The sequence below is a fragment of the Semicossyphus pulcher genome, unplaced genomic scaffold, assembly GCF_022749685.1.
Source record: "Semicossyphus pulcher isolate SPU_LCO1_2020_fin unplaced genomic scaffold, fSemPul1.0.p SCAF_18, whole genome shotgun sequence".
NCBI lineage: Eukaryota > Metazoa > Chordata > Actinopteri > Labriformes > Labridae > Semicossyphus > Semicossyphus pulcher.
In genome coordinates this window covers 20,205,651-20,225,285 of record NW_027211691.1, presented here as the reverse complement: position 1 = coordinate 20,225,285, position 19,635 = coordinate 20,205,651, and the positions used below count along the sequence as shown (strand labels likewise).

At 37.0% G+C, this 19,635-nt stretch overlaps 2 protein-coding genes across 2 annotated transcripts; both read right to left on the bottom strand.

The window, feature by feature from the left end:
• Positions 1–8,632: 8,632 nt before the first annotated feature.
• On the bottom strand, positions 8,633–11,317 carry LOC138595567 (ADP-ribosyl cyclase/cyclic ADP-ribose hydrolase 1-like). Its single transcript, XM_069666862.1, has 8 exons — positions 11,157–11,317; positions 10,863–10,983; positions 10,621–10,756; positions 10,223–10,296; positions 9,905–9,978; positions 9,535–9,618; positions 8,773–8,853; positions 8,633–8,687 (listed from the first exon to the last, which is right to left on the bottom strand). The coding sequence occupies exons 1-8, from the start codon at positions 11,315–11,317 to the stop codon at positions 8,633–8,635; spliced, it is 786 nt and encodes a 261-aa protein (XP_069522963.1).
• Positions 11,318–15,179: 3,862 nt separating this feature from the next.
• On the bottom strand, positions 15,180–18,187 carry LOC138595596 (ADP-ribosyl cyclase/cyclic ADP-ribose hydrolase 1-like). Its single transcript, XM_069666910.1, has 8 exons — positions 18,033–18,187; positions 17,752–17,872; positions 17,508–17,643; positions 16,535–16,608; positions 16,366–16,439; positions 15,582–15,665; positions 15,316–15,393; positions 15,180–15,234 (listed from the first exon to the last, which is right to left on the bottom strand). The coding sequence occupies exons 1-8, from the start codon at positions 18,185–18,187 to the stop codon at positions 15,180–15,182; spliced, it is 777 nt and encodes a 258-aa protein (XP_069523011.1).
• Positions 18,188–19,635: the final 1,448 nt, after the last annotated feature.

The following is a 19,635-nucleotide window of genomic DNA, read 5'->3' as shown; positions in this document are numbered from 1 at the left end:
TAAAGTGAAATCAGGTGTTATATTTTTATGAGCACTTTCTTTTCTTCTTAGTGGTGTTGTGATTTCATATGTATCTGCATACACCATCTAACCTTAGGCAACAGCTTCTAATTACATGTGAATCAAAAAAGAAAGTATAAGTAGCATGAAAAACAAGTAACTCAAGGTGTTTGTGTGGTTGCGTGATTTGAGAGAAGTGTCACGGCTCCTCTACTTGGTACGCTCTACTGTTGTTTTGCAGCAGCCAGTCTTGTGCACACCTCCTATCACCACACACCTCTGCGTTGCTCTTTTGTTTGCTCCTTTGTTTTTACACCACAACATCCATGCAGCACATTTCCACTCATCCACACCCCACATGACTGACTTGTTTTTGACTATTTATGTTGTAAATAAATTACTTTCTTTATTAGTATATCCCTGTGTCCTCCAATTTTGTTGCAGTTTAAGAGCCGGGCTGTGACAGAAGTAGCAACAAAACTCATGCAATACTTCATGAAAAGTTATAATTAAGTTTGATTAATTATTGAGAATGACCTGTCCTTTGTCAGTATTTCTTTTCTTGAAAAAACACATCACTTAATTGCTTGCTTTCTTGCTTAAATTAAAGCAGGCTGCTTAAAGACTGTGCTGCCCAACTGTGTCAACCTCTCCGAAGGGATCTTTAACCTGAGTCTACAGCTGGGGCGGGTGCCGGCTCTGTGGAAAACCATCCTGTGTTGTACCGGTACCAAAAATAAAATGTCCAGCTGAACTAAATGACTACAGACCGGTGGCCCTTACTTCGCACAGCAAGAAAACCCTTGAGTGGATGATTCTACGCCTACTGAGGCTTGAGGTCAAAGACAAACTCAATCCCCTGCAGCTTGCATACAAAGAACACATTGGAGTAAGTGATGCTGTCCTCTACAGGCTTCACCGGGCCCTATCTCATCTGGATGAATCTGGCGCTTATGTGAGAATCATGTTCTTTGATTTTTCAAGCACATTCAACACAATCCAACCCCTCATACTCAAAGACAAGCTCATATGGGAGTGGATCCTTCCTCTGTTTCCAGGATCACAGATTACCTGACAGGAAGGCCACAGTTTGTCAGGTTGGGGAAATGTGTTTCTGGGACATTAATGAGCAGCACGGGGGCTCCGCAGGGGTCTGTCCTGGCTCCATTCCTGTTCACATTCTATACAGCAGACTTCAGATACAACTCTGAGTCCAGCCACATCCAGAAATACTCAGATGACACTGCTATTGTTGCGTGTATCAGGAATGGACAGGAGCCTTCAGTGACTGGAGTCACAAAAACTGCCTCCTACTGAATACCTCAACGACAAAGGAGATGATAATAGATTCCACAGGTCCAAGCCCCCTCATCAGCCAGTGAACACTTGTGGGGTGGACATCGAGGTGGTGCCAACCTATAAATATCTAGGTGTACACCTGGATAACAAGTTGGACTGGTCTCTTAACGCAGACGCACTCTACAAAAAGGGATTCAGATTTCTCGACATCTGCAGTAAGATGCTGCAGATGTTTTATCAGTCCGTGGTGGCAAGTGTGTTTTATGCTGCAGTCTGCTGGGGAGGCAGTATAAGACACAAGGATGCAAGGCAACTGGACACACTGGTGAAAAAAGCTGGCTGATTGGAGCCAGGTTGGACTCACTGGGGGATGTGGTGGAGAGATGCACATTGAAGAAGGTTGAGGCCATTCTAAACAACACGGATCATTCACTTCATAACACCTTGATGGAGCAAAGAAACAACGGTGGTGGACGGCTCCTCTCTCTTCGCTGCAGGACGGAGAGATATAGAAGATTTTTGGTACCCACAGCCGTCGGACTTTTTAATTCTTTAGTAAATAGGAGATGAAATGCCAGACAAATTAATTTCCCTTTGGGGATCGATAAAGTTATTGTTATTGTTATTTAACAACTCAGTGGGCCATTTTTCAACAAACAAATCAAATATCACAAATAATAGATGAGACACTTTGTGGTCTACACCTACAAATATAAAACTGGAAGCTGCATTTTTGATGAGCACTTTCTTTACTTTTCAATGGTGTAGTGGTTTTGTCTTTCTGCATACACCTTTGTCTAACCTTAGGCAGCACTGCCAGGAAGAGAAACATTTTTAAAAAGAAATGAGACATAAAACATTGGTGGAATCTGAACCACAACATTTATGATTAAAAAATACAACACAAAAGGCAATCACATGATGGATGTAATAAAGAGAGAACTACAAGTCATGAGGAGGATCACAAGGATCTTCATAATAAAAAAGGATTGTTTTTTATTTCCTTATATTGTTTATGGACATATTCCTGCCATTGCTCTCCAACAATCATACCATAGTCCAGTGGAAACCTCACAACTAACCGATTGAATTCAGGTCCATAATTGGAGCTTAACTTTTGATTTCCTTTACATTCGCAGACACCTTTACAGAGATAATTGACCTCATATATTCAGTTGATAGTACTGACAGAAATGAATCAAACAAACCTGTACACATCTATATTTGCTTTTTGCAGGTATTATCAACACAATCAGTTCATATGGCCACATGCTAATTCTGCAAACTTACAAATGCATGAAAAAAGTTAAAAAGCAGCGCTAAAGTGATGTTTTTCCTATTTGTATGTTAGCTTGTGCAGAAGGTATGCTGTGGTTCTGTCAAAAAGAATTCAAGCAAAACTAAAAATATTTGAAAGCACAGCTGCAGTGACATAAGTGACAAAGTTTAATTTGAACATTTTCTTTGCATCTATTAATGCAAAGATACAAAACAAAAAGTGTTACATACAATGATCTCTGTGTTATTAACATGACGGCAAATAATAGCTATCGAATGTTTGATTCAGTTACATTTTTAATTCACATTCGTGTCAAAGAAAAATTGAAACACTTGGCTGAGACACTCAATGAAGACTAGTCAGAGCCAAAACAATAAAAGAGATATAACACTGTCCTTATCTCATTTTAGGTAAATCATTATCTAAGAACAGGACTGAGGATGGACATGCATGCAAAGTAAACTGCTTGATCTGTTCTTAGCTCACCCAAACTGTTACCTGAAGATCACTTCACAAAATATTTATCACATTTAACAGAATTATTTGTTTAAAAAAGCAGAAGCTAATCAAACCAGTAAGTCAAAACTTTGTGTCATGTGGCTCTACTATCTGTGCAGCACATGACACACTGAAACCATTGATTTAGGATTAAGTCTTCTTGACAAAACAGGCCCCACAGTCTGTATTTGTATCAGAGATACACTCCACTACCTTAGATCTATAATGAGAGAGAAAATATCAGGTTAGATAATGTACTGTGGCACAAAAAATAGAAAACATGATGATTTTTATATTTTTATATCTCACACACAGCATGGTGTACTTACTTGGGTACTTCACTGCAAGTATATTCTACCCTTGGATCCAGTTTCTTGCGTATGTCCTTTATATTCTTAGAGGAACAATTTGACCTATGTCAGAGAGACACATGAAAAAAGTCTTTAGTTTTAATTTGCTCAGTTTGTCTTCCTGTTTTGTGCAAAAGTAAAACCACTGTGTGAAAACTTGTCCATTCACTACTTGTTTAAACACAATATTCACTGAACAGGGAAACATGTGACACATAACATGCACAGAAAAATCAGTTGGTGAGTACAAAATGTATAATTAAAAGAAACGAAATGAGGTGATTTAAAACAACAAAATCAAAATCTTACACAGAGCCGTATTCAGTGACCAGAATTACATTCAGGTACTTCACTTTAGGATGTTTAAGTTCCGGTATCTCAAACTTCCCAAATGTCCTGTTGGTGAAAAAAATAAAATCAGAGAGTGTATTTTTTTTTTAATTGTTGTATTACTCAACAACGCGGTGTCCCACAGGGTTCAAATCTTGGGTCACTATTATTCAACATTCCCTCTTGATCAAACAATTCATGACATTAATGTCAATGTCATATTATTATTATCATAGTAATTATTATGTTTCTTTTAGCCATGTTCAGACCAAAGTCAAGCAAAATTAGTATTTAAATGTATTATTGTTTATGTGACCTCAATTTTGGGTATGTTAAGAATATTATAAAAGAAGGAAAAGGGAAACGCTCATTTAATTTCTTGTCAACAACACAGTATTATAAAATGTTCATAAAAATGTACACAGGAGAAAGGTAGTACATACCTATCTGGATTAAACAGATTTTTAAGGCATCCATTTAGCAATAGCGTGACATTTTGACAAGCATAATCTGCAAACTAAAGACATAAAGATGTGATGATAACGACACATTATTTTCATCACAGGGAGAAAAATATAGAGGAGAAGAAAGACAAAAAAATTAACATATTACATATTAAGCAAGATTTTTACTTGTTATTACATGACAAATATTTTGTTTGAACAATTAACTTTTCATAAATAACCTGTTATTAATTAGATTAATTCTTCTAATGGGTCGGCAGCGATGCTCTTCCACACTTACTTTTTCTGAGGCTTTGTTCCAGAATGAGTAAACAGGGCTGCCCTCACGATTTTTGCACTTTGTGCACATTTCAGTGAATGTTTCTGAAACAACATATAATATTCAGTACTTTTTCCATTTATTCTAGTTGCTAAAGAAAATTCACAGACATTGGATGCTGGGCACTGCCTAGTGAACATTTTTCGAATAAAACACATACAATTCTCAATACACATACAATTCCATGTATCACAAGGAACATCCCTGTGCATATGACATCAGGCATATAATCAATGTTTATTTGATACACTGTGTAAAGGAAGCGGAAGTAGACTCTGAATGTATGGACATCTGCCTTAAACCTGCATAATTTCTATTGGCCAGCAGGAGCATGAAAACAGTGTAATTGTGTTGAAGTCAATTGATCCCTTATCTGTGCAGATCTTGTTCAGGGTTACAGAGGGCTGGAGCCTATCCCAGCTGTCATTGGCCGGTACACCTGGACTGATCACCATTGTTTTAATGAGTGAATTTTGTCAATCACAATTTAATCATTACGTCAATGCATTATCTATAATGATATATAGATGTATCGCTTGTCAACTTGAGAGACAAATTAACCTACTGAGAATTACTTAGATTTACTTATTTATTCTTAGAATAATAAACATAGCTGATCCAATATGGTCCTAGCACCCGTTGGTGCTCCGGCCCTAATTAAAAACTAAACTGAACTAAGTGGGACTCAGTGCTGAGGTTTTCTATTGTCCAGCATCTGAGGAGTCTTACCATTGCTGCCTTCCTTTCAACACCATGTCTTGTTGTCCAGCACAGATCCCAACAGAGTGTCACTCAGGGTGAAACAAGATTTATTTTTCTTTTTGCTGACCAGATCCTTTGTTTGGCTCCAGAGCATTGTCTAAAAACAGATGATATCACATTATTATAAAGGTATTATTTTACATTATAAAATAAGTCTGCTTTAATTAGATAATGTGAAAGACCCATTGATAACTGATATTTACTGTGTGGCATGGATGTTTGAAGGGGACTGCCGCAAATAAGGGATCGTAGGCTTCCATAGGCACGCTGCAAGCATTCTTCCCTACGTAGGCTTCTTCAAAGATTGAAAATATTTTTTGACAGTCTGGTCTAATAAAAAAAAAGTGTCATATCTTGTGAAATTTGAATGATGCTGCTGCATATTGTTCTTGTAGGTCTATAATTGTGGTTTGGCATTTCCTAATTATTGACACCAAGAAGATTTTGGTTACAATTAAAGTTATTCAAGCACACAGAAGATCAATGTAGACATTAACTCAGATTGTTCTTACTCATAATGTTACCAGGCAAAATATGCAGAACTTATCATTTTCACAAAGACTATAAGAACTGAGAATATTAAAAACTTAAAGTACAAACTCTTACTTGTTGTTTTCTCCCTCGTGTTTGTTACAGCTGTCAATAAAATATTGTTCAAAGTCTTCTCTGGTAGGATTACATTGAATGTATATCTCTCTGACTACAAAAGCGAAAAAAAATAAATCAATTAAAATACCAATTGCAGCTAAAATTAATGGCCAGTCCCTCCCAATAGTCTTTCTGCACTCCATTTGAAAGTCTGAAAGATTTGAGGAAGTGAAAAGATGCAAGATGACAAAACTGTTCAAAGGTCATGATGAGGCTACTTACAGTATTATAAAACATGTGCTGTTGCGTACCTAATGTACATCCCAAACAAACAACATTTGAAGTACTCAGAAAATATTCAAAACAACACTTTAAGAACAAACGGGAAAGGAAACAAGTAAAATTAACAAAATACAAAATACATGCCATTGACTGAAGACTCTGGTGTTTGTAACTGTGTTATTACTTTTATTTTGTCGTGATATCAACATTTACATTTTTTGTTGCCTTATTATATATTTTTATCATTATTACATTATGTTATTAAGTTGACAGAGATATTAATGTTATCTTATACACACTGGCGAAACCATGCAAAAAAAGCCTTTTTAGTCCTTTAAAGTTGAACTTTAATTTTAACAAAATAGTTTCATTTTAAATCCAATATGCAGAGAGCCAAAACAATAAGACATATCACTGTCCTTAGTATAGGTGAATCATTATGATGTTAAAGCTGTGCTGATTTCATTTCCCCCGATGTTGGTGACATCGTGCAAATGGCCAACAAACACGAGTGTTTTGTTTGACTTTTATGTTGTTACCTTATTATGTTTGTAATATATGTTATTATTATATTGTAATATATCCGCTCCTGGAAGCTAAAGCATGATTAACATTTTCTGGATAAGCTAATGCATCTAAGCACCATTTGCTTCTATGGAAGAAATAAAAAACTGTAATAATAAATAAGCATTTGTTTCACTGAGCCCTACTTGCCTTAATCACAAACTTTAAATTGTTCAACTTATGTCATCAGGATAATTCACACAGACAACCATTATCACACTTAGGAATCCAAAGACAAGTGCACAACCTCATATTTTAACATTTTATTTAAAAACATTTTACTTTCTTTCTTTCTTTTCTTCTCAGTGGTGTACTTGTTCTATCTGTCTGCATTATATCAAACCAGACACAGCAAATAAAAAAAAGTTTCATATTTGCTCAGATGATTTATTGTACGATTACACTCAGTCAGTCAGTATTTACACAAAACCATCAGATAACTGTATGATCTCTTATTTTTCCCAACTGTTCTTTTCCAACAACCATTATCAACTTAATAGCAAATTTTTATGAACATTTTTCAAAAACTGCCACAAAATAAGAAGTGAAATCGTCTTTTGGTTATCTGCCACCTCTGTTTCCCTTCCAAAAGAGTGAACTCCTTATGTCCTAAATATTGCATCAGCTATAACAAATTGTAACATCCACCTTTATGCAGACGATACAGTTCTGTACTGCTTTGCTAACACTGCACATTCAGCCATTGAAATCCTCCAGCAAGCTTTTGATCAATTACAACATGCTATGTTTGCAAACAAGACTGAATATATGATATTCTCTAGAGCCAGATACATCCCAGACAATGGTTTACTTATCACAACTCTAAAAGGATTTTTAGATGGAAATATATTTGCGAATCTCTATTTGTGCAGATTCTTTTGTGACTGTCCTACCGCACTGCTTCACTCAAAGTGCCACATGGCACGTGTCTTGTACAACATTAATTTGTGTCTGTAAATCTGTATCTGTGCCTCTAATTTATCACGTACATATCACCATTTGTACTTCAACTTAGCATTTTAGCATTTTAAAATGGAACTTGTAAATCTCAACCTATCCATGTGAATCCTTTTGAGACTGTTGTTCCGTGCCTTGTGTATCAGACAAAAAAATCCACACACAGGGAAGTCCCGGCACTTTCCAGTAGATGGCGGTGTCATGCCAAAAAGACTGCTCATGCCCAGGTACCAGCACACAGACAATCATTATCAACTCAAGTAGTGAAAGACTTCCTTCTTTTCTGTTCAGTGGTGTAGTGGTTTTCTGTCTGCATTCACTTTCTTCTGACCTTATGATAAAAAACCCACATCCTTCCTTGTTTTCATTCTTAAATCAAACCAGACAAAGCAAATAAGGAAAGTTTAATTTTTGCTCTTATTATCTATTGTGCCATAACACAGTCAGTCAATATTTACACATTTCAAAACTGTCAGATAACTGCATGATCTGTTATTTTGCTCACCTGTTCAAACCTGTTCATTTCCAACAATCACTATGAACTAACAAACTTTTATTTGAATTTTATTTAACTGTGATCATCAGTTGAACATAGTAACATAGCAGGACTGATCTTTTTTTTGTTTAACAAAAAGAGAAACATAGAAAAGGTACTCATATGATAAATGTATTTCTTAAATGTACAGTATATATCAAGATTCTTTAGACATTTTAGGTCAAACTGAAGAATAGGCACGAACGCTACGTAATTTGAAAATTATGTGATAGCACATTAAGAAATAAGCACAGACTGAAAATAAAAAATGTATTTGATTAAATGTTGTATTTAGCTACTTTATGTTTAGTCACGGGGTGCACGGTGGTGCAGTGGTTAGCGCTGTTGCCTCACAGCTAGAAGGTTACCGGTTCAATTCCTGGATTGTACTGAGTACAGAATCCTTCACCAGCAGGCTCCACAGGGTGTGTAATCTTTAATGCACTGCTCCACATGTGATCTACAATACAAAGTTAATGAACAAGAGGTGTACAGTATTACTCATTCTTTGTGTTAGCAAAAAAGTAGATGTGCTGTGAACTTACCTCGCCACTGCCCTGCAGGTACAATCTATACTTCGATGCAGGTTGTTCCTTAAACTCCCAAGAGATTCACAGGTACGTCCCCTGAAAAAAAGATATGCGGATATAAAAAAACAGTTGCTCTATTTTCAGTACTGGCCAGTTTTTCTTTGTATGCATTTTGCTCTGTCGAATAGTGTTGTTTGCGTTTTTTTTGTATGGCTCTTTGGTGTGAACGACAGGAACCGAGCCGTTCTTTTTATAGTTGTGCTCAAATTTCAATGCCTGCCCCAGATCAGCTCCCCTTTATGCCGAATTACCGCAGGCAGCTATTTTCAACTACAACTCCACTACACTAGGTCACGTGCAGCAGAATCATGTCACCACAACATAGTGCCAATGGTGAGGAACATTTTAACTCTCCGCCAAGTTCGTTGTTTTTTTTGTTGACATCTCTGTAGTCATACAGAGTTGTATCATAATTGATTGTCAAATCAATGACGATTAATTGTTCCTACATTATCCTGCTGTTTCCTTTTAAATGTTAAAATTGCAGAATTTTAAATATGCATCAGTCGACACGGGAGAATATAGTGCAGGCACGTTTGCGTGTCTGACCAAAGAACATAAGATCCGGCTCACTTCCAATAGTTGTCATTCCCAACCCTATTGTCAAACAACCACAGCAGTAACACACAATATTCAACGCATGACGTTTTTACAAAATCATACTTTTTTTTAAAGCAGAAAGGCAAAAAAAAGCTGAAAATAACAATGAACTCGTACCAACTCTCCTTAGTGACCAGAACAACAGCGAGGCGTGTCACCTTGTATGGTTGAAGATTTGGAACCTCAACACCTCCAAAGAAACTAACAGCAACAACAAAAGAGCAACAGTTTAGAGGTAAACATCAAATCAGGGCTCTAACATGAAGCAGCGTTTAAATGTTGAAGTGAAGGACTGAGAAACTTTAGACAAAACAGATTAAAGACTTAAGTCTGTGGCTCACACTTGCTGACATCCCAACTGTCATATTCAAATGTTCTGTGCATATAAAACATTTTGTGTATTTAAAGCAAAGCAACGTTAAAAAATGTTTTTCATCAATGAAGAGTTCGTAAAAACTGCCAACATGGCATGTGTAGTGCTGCTTACCTGTTAGAGTTGTATGGTTCTTTTCTCTCACCATCAAGCATTACTGACGCTTCATCACAGGCATGTTGTGTAAACTACAGACAGAAGAACAAGATGGTAAAGTGTTAGAGAAATTAACAATTTTTATTACACACAGCTTTAGTGCAAGACTAAAAGGGCAACATTATTTGTACTTTCTATGGTACATGACTCATGTCTCTCCTTTGAAATATATGTGCAATGTTGCTCCCTGGAGAACAAATGATGATGAACCAGGCCGAAAGACATCTGTCTGTCTTTAACGTTGGTCCATCATTATGTCAATGACTGAATGCTTACCCTTGTAGAGGCGGTTTTCCAGAATGAACTGACAGGGTTGGGCTGGCATTTTTGGCACTGTTGAGTATATGTTTCTGCAATGACACATACAAAGACACACAGGACATATTTGTAAATGTTACCTTTTCACTATTGAAGCTTCAGTCGACTTCTGTGTGATCGTGTACAGACTTTAGGCTTCACATGAAGTTCCTCATATTGTGATGGATATCACAACTTTTTTTCTCAGAAGCAGACAAAGAACATGTTATAGTTTAAAGCTGAAGTAGAAAACAGCAAAAGTTAGCATTTTGTATTTTGTCTGCATTTCATGCATGCTAGTTGATCACATGTAGCCTGCTACACCAATCTTTTTCCATTTTAAGGCTATGTGATGCACTGTGACTTATGAGTCTTACCCCTGTTGCCCTCCTTCCCACACCATTCCAGTCCATCCAGCACAGATCCCAACAAAGTGTCCTCCAAGGTGACAAAACAATCTCTCTTCTTAGTGAACTCATGGACCAAATCCTTTGTTTTGCTCCAGAACATCGTCTAACACAAAAAGAGTTGTCTTGACGAGGTTAAATATACAAATTATAATCTGCTTTGATTAATGAGCATATGTTTGTTAGACAGTTGTGTGATCGTGGATGTTTACTTTGCCACACGGATGCTTGAAGGGGGTCTCAGCAAAGAGTTGATCATAGTTTCCCTCAGAAAAGTCACAATGTTTCTTCCCTACATAAGCTTGTTGAAAGGTAGCCAATGTTTTTTCACAGCTGAAAAATAAATGTCAGTACTTAGGATATAAAAGAAATTATAGACCATTTGCACATAATGAATAGAATAATGTTTTTCTTCTTGTTATTAAAAAATGAATGGGGTTTTTTTCACAATCCTGACGTTTATTCAAATGGCAACAACTTTAAATTAGAAATATAAAGAGACTTACATGTGGCTTGTCTCTCCATACGCCTCACATCTCTTCATGAAAGTTGCCCTGAACTGGGCTGTTCGAGGAGTCAGCAGTACCAAAGGAACGACAACAACGGCAACCATGACCACTCCAACAGTGACAGCACCACCGATGGCTACGGCCTTTTTAGACACCATCTTCAAGCTCCTGTAAGATGAAGCTCCGATGAAGTTTTGGCCTCACAGAGCTGCTAATATGTGTTTACGGTACGTGTGAAACAGCAGCAGGTCACTAGAAAGGAAAGAGGAGGTAAAGTTCTGCTGAGGCTCCTACTTCCTGCCACAATCTCACACTGAAAGTTCACACCGCTCTTTGTTGTCACTTTACTTTTTGTTCCTGTGTCCCCTCGCTTCACTCATATAATAGATAAGACATTTTGTGACATTTTGTGTTAGCTTGTGCAGAAAGTATGCTGTGGTTGTGTCAAAAAGAATTCAAAGAAAACTATAAATATTTGAAAGCACAGCTGCAGTGACATAAGTGACAAAGTTTAATTTGAACATTTTCTTTGCATCTATTAATGCAAAGATACAAAACAAAAAGTGTTACATACAATGATCTCTGTGTTGTTAACATGACGGCAAATAATAGCTATCGAATGTTTGATTCAGTTACATTTTTAATTCACAATCGCGTCAAAGAAAAATTGAAACACTTGGCAGAGACACTCAATAAAGACTTTGTAGTCAGAGCCAAAACAACAAAAGAGATAACACTGTCCTTATCTCATTGTAGGTTAATCATTATCTTAGAACAGGACAGAGGATGGACATGCATGCAAAGTAAACTGCTTGACTGTACTTAGCTCAACCAAAGTGTTACCTGAAGATCATTTCACAAAATATTTATCACATTTAACAGAATTATTTGTTGCTAATCACACCAGTAAGTCAAAACTGTGTGTCATGTGGCTCTAGTATATGTGCAGCGTATCTCCTCTATCCTTAAACCATTGAATTAGGTCGTTGATGATTATCTGAATTAATATTATTATAATTATGATTATTATTAGGTTTATCATTATTATACATACTATCATCTCGACAAAGCAGGCCCCACAGTCAGTTTTTGTATTACACATATAGTCCATGATCTTAGATCTACAATGAGAGAGAAAATATCAGGTTAGATAATGTACTGTGCCACAAAAAATAGAAAACATGTTGATTTTTATATTTTTATATCTCACACACAGCTTGGTGTACTTACTCGGGTAGTTCACTGCAAGTATATTCTACCTTTGGATCCAGTTTCTTGCGTATGTCCTTTATATTCTCAGAGGAACAATTTGACCTATGTCAGAGAGACACATGAAAAAAAGCCTTTAGTTTTAATTTGCTCAGTTTGTCTTCCTGTTTTGTGCAAAAGTAAAACCACTGTGTGAAAAGTTGTCCATTCACTACTTGTTTTATCACAATATTCACTGAACAGGGAAACATGTGACACATAACATGCACAGAAAAATCAGTTGGTGAGTACAAAATGTATAATTAAAAGAAACGAAATGAGGTGATTTAAAACAACAAAATCAAAATCTTACACAGAGCTGTATTCAGTGACCAGAATTACATTCAGGTTCTTCACTTTAGGATGTTTAAGTTCCGGTATCTCAAACTTCCCAAATGTCCTGTTGGTGAAAAAAATAAAATCAGAGAGTGCATTTTTTTTTTAATTGTTGTATTACTCAACAACGCGGAGTCCCTCAGGGTTCAAATCTTGGGTCACTATTATTCAACATTCCCTCTTCATCAAACAATTCATGACATTAATGTCAATGTCATATTATTATTATCATAGTAATAATTATGTTTCTTTTAGCCATGTTCAGACCAAAGTCGAGCAAAATTAGTATTTCAATGTATTATTGTTTATGTGACCTCAATTTTGGGTATGTTAAGAATATTATTATTTGAATTTTATTTAAACTGCGATCATCAGTTGTACATAGTAACATAGCAGGACTGATCTTTTTTTTGTTTAACAAAAAGAGAAACATAGAAAAGGTACTCATATGATAAATGTATTTCTTAAATGTACAGTATATATCAAGATTCTTTAGACATTTTAGGTCAAACTGAAGAATAGGCACGAACGCTACATAATTTGAAAATTATGTGATAGCACATTAAGAAATAAGCACAGACTGAAAATAAAAAATGTATTTGATTAAATGTTGTATTTAGCTACTTTATGTTTAGTCACGGGGTGCACGGTGGTGCAGTGGTTAGCGCTGTTGCCTCACAGCTAGAAGGTTACCGGTTCAATTCAATCTTTAATGCACTGCTCCACACGTGATCTACAATACAAAGTTAATGAACAAGAGGTGTACAGTATTACTCATTCTTTGTGTTAGCAAAAAAGTAGATGTGCTGTGAACTTACCTCGCCACTGCCCTGCAGGTACAATCTATACTTCGATTTTTTTTAAAGCAGAAAGGCAAAAAAAAGCTGAAAATAACAATGAACTCGTACCAACTCTCCTTAGTGACCAGAACAACAGTGAGGCGTGTCACCATTGATGGTTGAAGATTTGGAACCTCAACACCTCCAAAGAAACTAACAGCAACAACAAAAGAGCAACAGTTTAGAGGTAAACATCAAATCAGGGCTCTAACATGAAGCAGCGTTTAAATGTTCAAGTGAAAGACTGAGAAACTTTAGACAAAACAGATTAAAGCCTTAAGTCTGTGGCTCACACTTGCTGACATCCCAACTGTCATATTCAAATGTTCTGTGCATATAAAACATTTTGTGTATTTAAAGCAAAGCAACGTTAAAAAATGTTTTTCATCAATGAAGAGTTCATAAAAACTGCCAACATGGCATGTGTAGTGCTGCTTACCTGTAAGCATCGTATGGTTCTTTTCTCTCACCATCAAGCATTACTGACGCTTCACCACAGGCATGTTGTGTAAACTACAGACAGAAGAACAAGATGGTAAATTGTTAGAGAATAATCATTATCACACTTAGGAATCCAAAGACAAGTGCACAAACTCATATTTTAACATTTTATTTAAAAACATTTTACATTCGTTCTTTCTTTTGTTCTCAGTGGTGTACTTGTTCTATCTGTCTGCATTATATCAAACCAGACAAAGCAAATAAAAAAAGTTTCATATTTGGTCAGATGATTTATTGTACGATTACACTCAGGCAGTCAGTATTTACACAAAACCATCAGATAACTGTATGATCTCTTATTTTGCTCAGCTGTTCTTTTCCAACAACCACTACCAACTTAATAGCAAATTTTTATGAACATTTTTCAAAAACTGCCACAAAATAAGAAGTGAGATCATCAGTTATATCAGAGTTATATCAGTGATATGATAAATGTAATTCTTAAATGTATATATAAAGATTATTTAGACATTTTAGGGCAAACTGAAGAATATGTACAAATGCTACTTAATTAGAAAATGATGTGATAGCACATTAAGAAAGAAATGAGCAAGGACTGAAAATACATAAAAACACATTTGACTAAATGTTCTATTTGGCTGCGTTATCCCAGCTGGAAATGTTTTGTTTTAAGAACGTTATGTGTGACGTTCTGGCAATGTTTTGAGCACGAAGTTTTTATTTGGTTCCCAGAATGTTCCTTTTAATAGTCGGAGAACGTTCTCTGAAAACACGTTCAGAAAGTTGCAGTGAGAATGTTCAAACCACATTTCAGGAACGTTTTATAAATCACATTCTGATAGTTCAGGCCGTACTAACATCCTGAAAAGATCCTCACAATGTTGCAGTGAGCATGTTCTACCTTTCTTTTTATGTATGTATGTTTATAAAAAGGCATTCGGACATCTCAGGCCACAATAACATCCTCAAAATATCTTGTTACAGTTACAGTTAAAACGTCTTGTCTTTGTCTTGTCCTTTGAATATTAGATTAAAACGTTTTCTTTCAAACGTAATTAGAATGCTGGGAACGTTCCCTGCTAGCTGGGATGTTTAGTCTTGTCTAAGTGTTATTTGTTACTGAGTACAGAATCCTTCACCAGCAGGCTCCACAGGGTGTCTTTTCTTCAATGCACTGCTCCACATGTGATCTACAACAAAGTTAAAACAAGAGGTGAACAGTGTCACTCATTCTTTGTGTTAGCAAAAAAGTAGATATACTGTGAGCTTACCTCGCCACTGCCTTGCAGGTACAACCTATACCTTGATGAAGGTCCTTCCTTAAACTCCCAAGAGATTCACAGGTACAACTTCCCCTGAAAAAAACAAATGGGGGAGGATTAAAAAACATGTTTTCAGTACCACCCCTTTTGTCTTTGTATGTATTTTTGCTTTGTCAAAAAACATTTAACACATGTAATTAAAAATGATATTCCACAATCATACTTTTTTAGAGCAGAAAGGCAAAAAACGGCTGAGAATAACAAGAAACTCGTACCCACTCTCCTTAGCGACCAGAACAACAGTGAGGTTTGTCACCTTTGGTGGTTTAAGTTGTGGAACCTCAACACCTCCAAAGAAACTAACAGCAACAACAAAAGAGCAACAGTTTAGATGAATACATCAAATCAGGGCGCTTACATGAAGCAGCGATTACATGTTCAAGTGAAGAGCTGTGGATCTTTAGACATAAAAAAACATATACAGTATATAAAATATTTTAAAATTTTCTGTGCAAAATATTTTGTGCATGTTAAGCAAAGCAACACTAAAAAAGTTATTTCTGTCATCTGTCATGCCTGCCCGTTAGGTTAAATTTTCTTTAATTTTTTCCTCATGTGTCTTGTCTGGTACTTCCTGTTTTTTTTTAAATCACTCACCCCTGTCTCTGTTTCAGGTCTGTGTCCTGCCCCTCCCCCGTCGTGTGCTCACCTGCTCCTGATTGTGCTCTCCCCAGCTGTGTCTCATCACCCTCATTACCTCATGTATATTACCCCCTGTCTTCCCCTGTCTCGTTGCCAGTTCGTTTGTACCCTTGTGTCGCGTTCCAGCATTTTTGTTCCTAGCTCTCATGTACGACCTCTGATTCTGACCCTGTTTTGCCTTTTGCCTCACGTCTTTTGGATACCTCAGCTTGATTTTGACTGCCTATTTTGTGTACCGAACCTTTCCCGGCATTAAATCTCTGAAATCTCTCCACTGGTCTGAGTTTGCAATTGAGCCTTTCATTCTTGGTCTGCGGTTCATGACATCATCATTGAAATTGCACGTGTGCTGCTTACCTGTTAGCATCGTATGGTTCTTTTCTCTCACCATCAAGCATTACTGACGCTTCACCACAGGCATGTTGTGCAAACTACAGACAGAAGAATAGGATGGTAAAGTGACCAAGTGACCTCTGTCTGTTCTCTATTAACTGGTAATACTAGTGATGTCCTGCTGGGTACTTACCCTGGTAGAGGCTATTTTCCAGAATGAACTAACAGGGTTGGGCTTGCAGTCCTCACAATGCTCAGTGAATGTGTCTAGAATAACACAAACATATTTAAATGTTACTTTTTCACTACTGAAGCTTCAGTCTACTTCTGTGATAGCTTACACACTTCACACAGAGTTGTTTTTAAATTGTGTTGGACAGCCTATCACAAATGACTCTCTGTCTCTGAAGCATATGTAGCAGCGTTAATGATCCCCGTCGTAATTTGCGACTATTTGCAGGTAGTTTGTTATTTTAAATGTGTCAATACTGTGTCTAATGTGTTCCTATTATTTTCCCTAGTTATTGTGTGTGTAACATGAGCGCCCTCTGCTGGAGCCCCTGCCGACTTGCCAGCCTGCTGTGTCTTTTTTGTAATTAGCTCCGCTGAAATACATGAAAATAAGTTCGTTTTTGCTCGGTAAAAGCGTTTTTTTTATCTTCGTGGTGTGATTAGGAGAGTCTCCGAATTCAATATCAAACCCTTCTTGTTATAATAAGCTCCAGAATTTAAGCTACACCACGGAGATTAACGATGAAGCTACCATGGAGCTCCTTGGTGTAGCTTAATAACACTTACTTCAGTCTGGGTTTTAGCAATTTCCGGAGCATTACAGGAAACGCTATGAGCAACCGAGTATATTTCGGTTGTTGTCAGGTAAATATGCGTTTCATTTAGGCCTACATACATACATGTAATATCATTTTTGACAGTTTATTTCTTGAAGAAAGGCTGTAAGAGACTTTATATGCTTCTGTTGTTTTCAAAACAAACAGTGTGTTGGAGCCAAAAGTGAATGTTTATTCCTGGTTCGTCACACACTACACATGCTTGTATTTGTTGATGTATTTTGTCTGTATTTATTGGGTGCAGTTTGATGAGCTAACTACCCCAATATGTTTCCATTTTTTAAGGCTATGTGCTGCGCCGTGACTGATGAATCTCACCACTGCTGCCCGTCTTCCCACACCAGCTCAGTCCATTCAGCACATGTCCCAACAAAGTGTCCTCCAAGGTGAACAAACAACGTGTCTTCTCAGTGAACTCATGGACCAGATCATGTGCTTTGCTCCAGAACATCGTCTAACCCCAAAAAGAGTTGACATGACGAGGTTAAATATACAAATTACAACGTGCTTTGATGAATGTGCATGAGGCTGTTTCACAGACAGTGTGATTATGGATGTTTACTTTGTTGCATGGATGATCGTAGGGGGTCTCAGAAAAGAGTTGATTGTAGTTTCCCTCAGAAACATTACAGTGGTTCTTCCCTACATAAGCTTGTTCAAAGGCAGCCCATTTACTTTCACAGCTGAAAAAAACATGTCAGGACTTGGCAGATTAGAAAATGTTCATCGGACCACTGTTACCCATAATGAATATTAAATCATTTTGTTTTCATGTTATGGCAAAAATTATTTGTCCTCACATTCCTGATCGATTCCTCGAACTAAAAATGCAAAGACACTTACATTTGTTTTTCCTCTGGAAACTCCAAACACTTCTCCATGAACGTCTCCACGAACTCGGGTTTTTGAGCGGTCAGCAGCACAGAGGGAACAACAATAACCACAACAACCACCACAGCCACAGTACAGCCGATGGCTACGGCCTTTATAGACACCATCTTAAAGCTCCTTCTGTAGAATTAGAAGTTTTCTTCTCACAGAGCTTTTCATGTAGGAGTGCTGTCGCTGGCAGGCAGCCGTGGGGTGCAACAGTCCAAACCCTGGATAAGATTAACATTTTATATCATATGATTTATAGCCAATACACCTCTATAAAATAAACATCATCTATCTAACCAGTTAAAGATACAGAGACCATTTGATCCACTGGAAGGACGCCCTAATAAAGCTGAAAGAGCCAAAACAATAAAAGACATATCACTGTCCTCATCTTATTATAGGTTAATCATTGAACGTGGACGTGATGTCACAGAGCTGGATTGGTTTCACTCACGATATTGGTGACCTGATTACATCACAGGACAGAGGAAGGACGAGCATGCAGAGTAAAAGTGACTGAAAAATACAAAAACAACTCTCACATTTCTGGCCAACAAACATTAGTTTTGTGTTTGACTTTTATTATGTTTGTAGCCCTAACAAATAACATCAAAGTAAGACAATCATTATTGCACTTTAGAATCTAAAGACAAGTGCACAACACAATTTAAAAAACATTTTTTAAACCATTTTAAAGACTGCCGCCAGGTCACAGGAAGTGGACTACCAATGCAAGGTTAACTTAGGTTCACAAGTAGTTTCATGTTAAGTGTGTGATCCGGGGTCCGTTTCACAAAGAAGGTTCAACAAACTCTGAGCCCCGACACCACGATTCACCATGGCAACGGTACACAAAAAGAGGTCCTCCTACGTCACACCAGTGGAGCTCGAAATCCTAACGCGGACGTTCAGCGAATACGAGCATGTTTTTAGAAAAATAAAGTAACAAGAGAGAGAAGCGGCGTGGGAAGAAACTGCTGCCAGAGTAAATTTGCATAAAGTTTGAACTGGTCTATCTATTTAATACTTAATCACAACCGGAAGCTAAAATTTATATTAAATTAGGAGCAATCTAGCGGGAGAAAAAAACATACATGGAAGCACTTCAATCATATTTTAAATATTAAACTAATGAAATATCATTCAGTGGCTGTTGTGTGCATTAGCTTTATCCCTAACATGATGCTGACTTCACATACATTATAATTCATGTTGATTAAACTGAATTTGTTAGTTTAAAAAAAAAATCCAATAACTAACAGCCGTCTTATTTGAGTGCTCTCGGCAGTGGTGGTGGAAAATCTAAAAATGATGACTTTGACACAGATTTGTCTTTTGATTTTTTTTATCATAATTATAAAAGACTTTTGCAAAGCGGTCGGAGCAGCACAGAGACGCAACGTTTCTTCTTTTAATTCGGTAACCGCTCAAACACATGCTTGAGACAGGCTGAATGAATGAGGAAGTCGAATGAGGGTTTTATATTCTAGAGGGAGGAGACGGAGGGAAACTCTGAGTTTCCTGAAGAAAACCTGCTCGCGACCAGGTTAGGTTCACAGACTCAGTT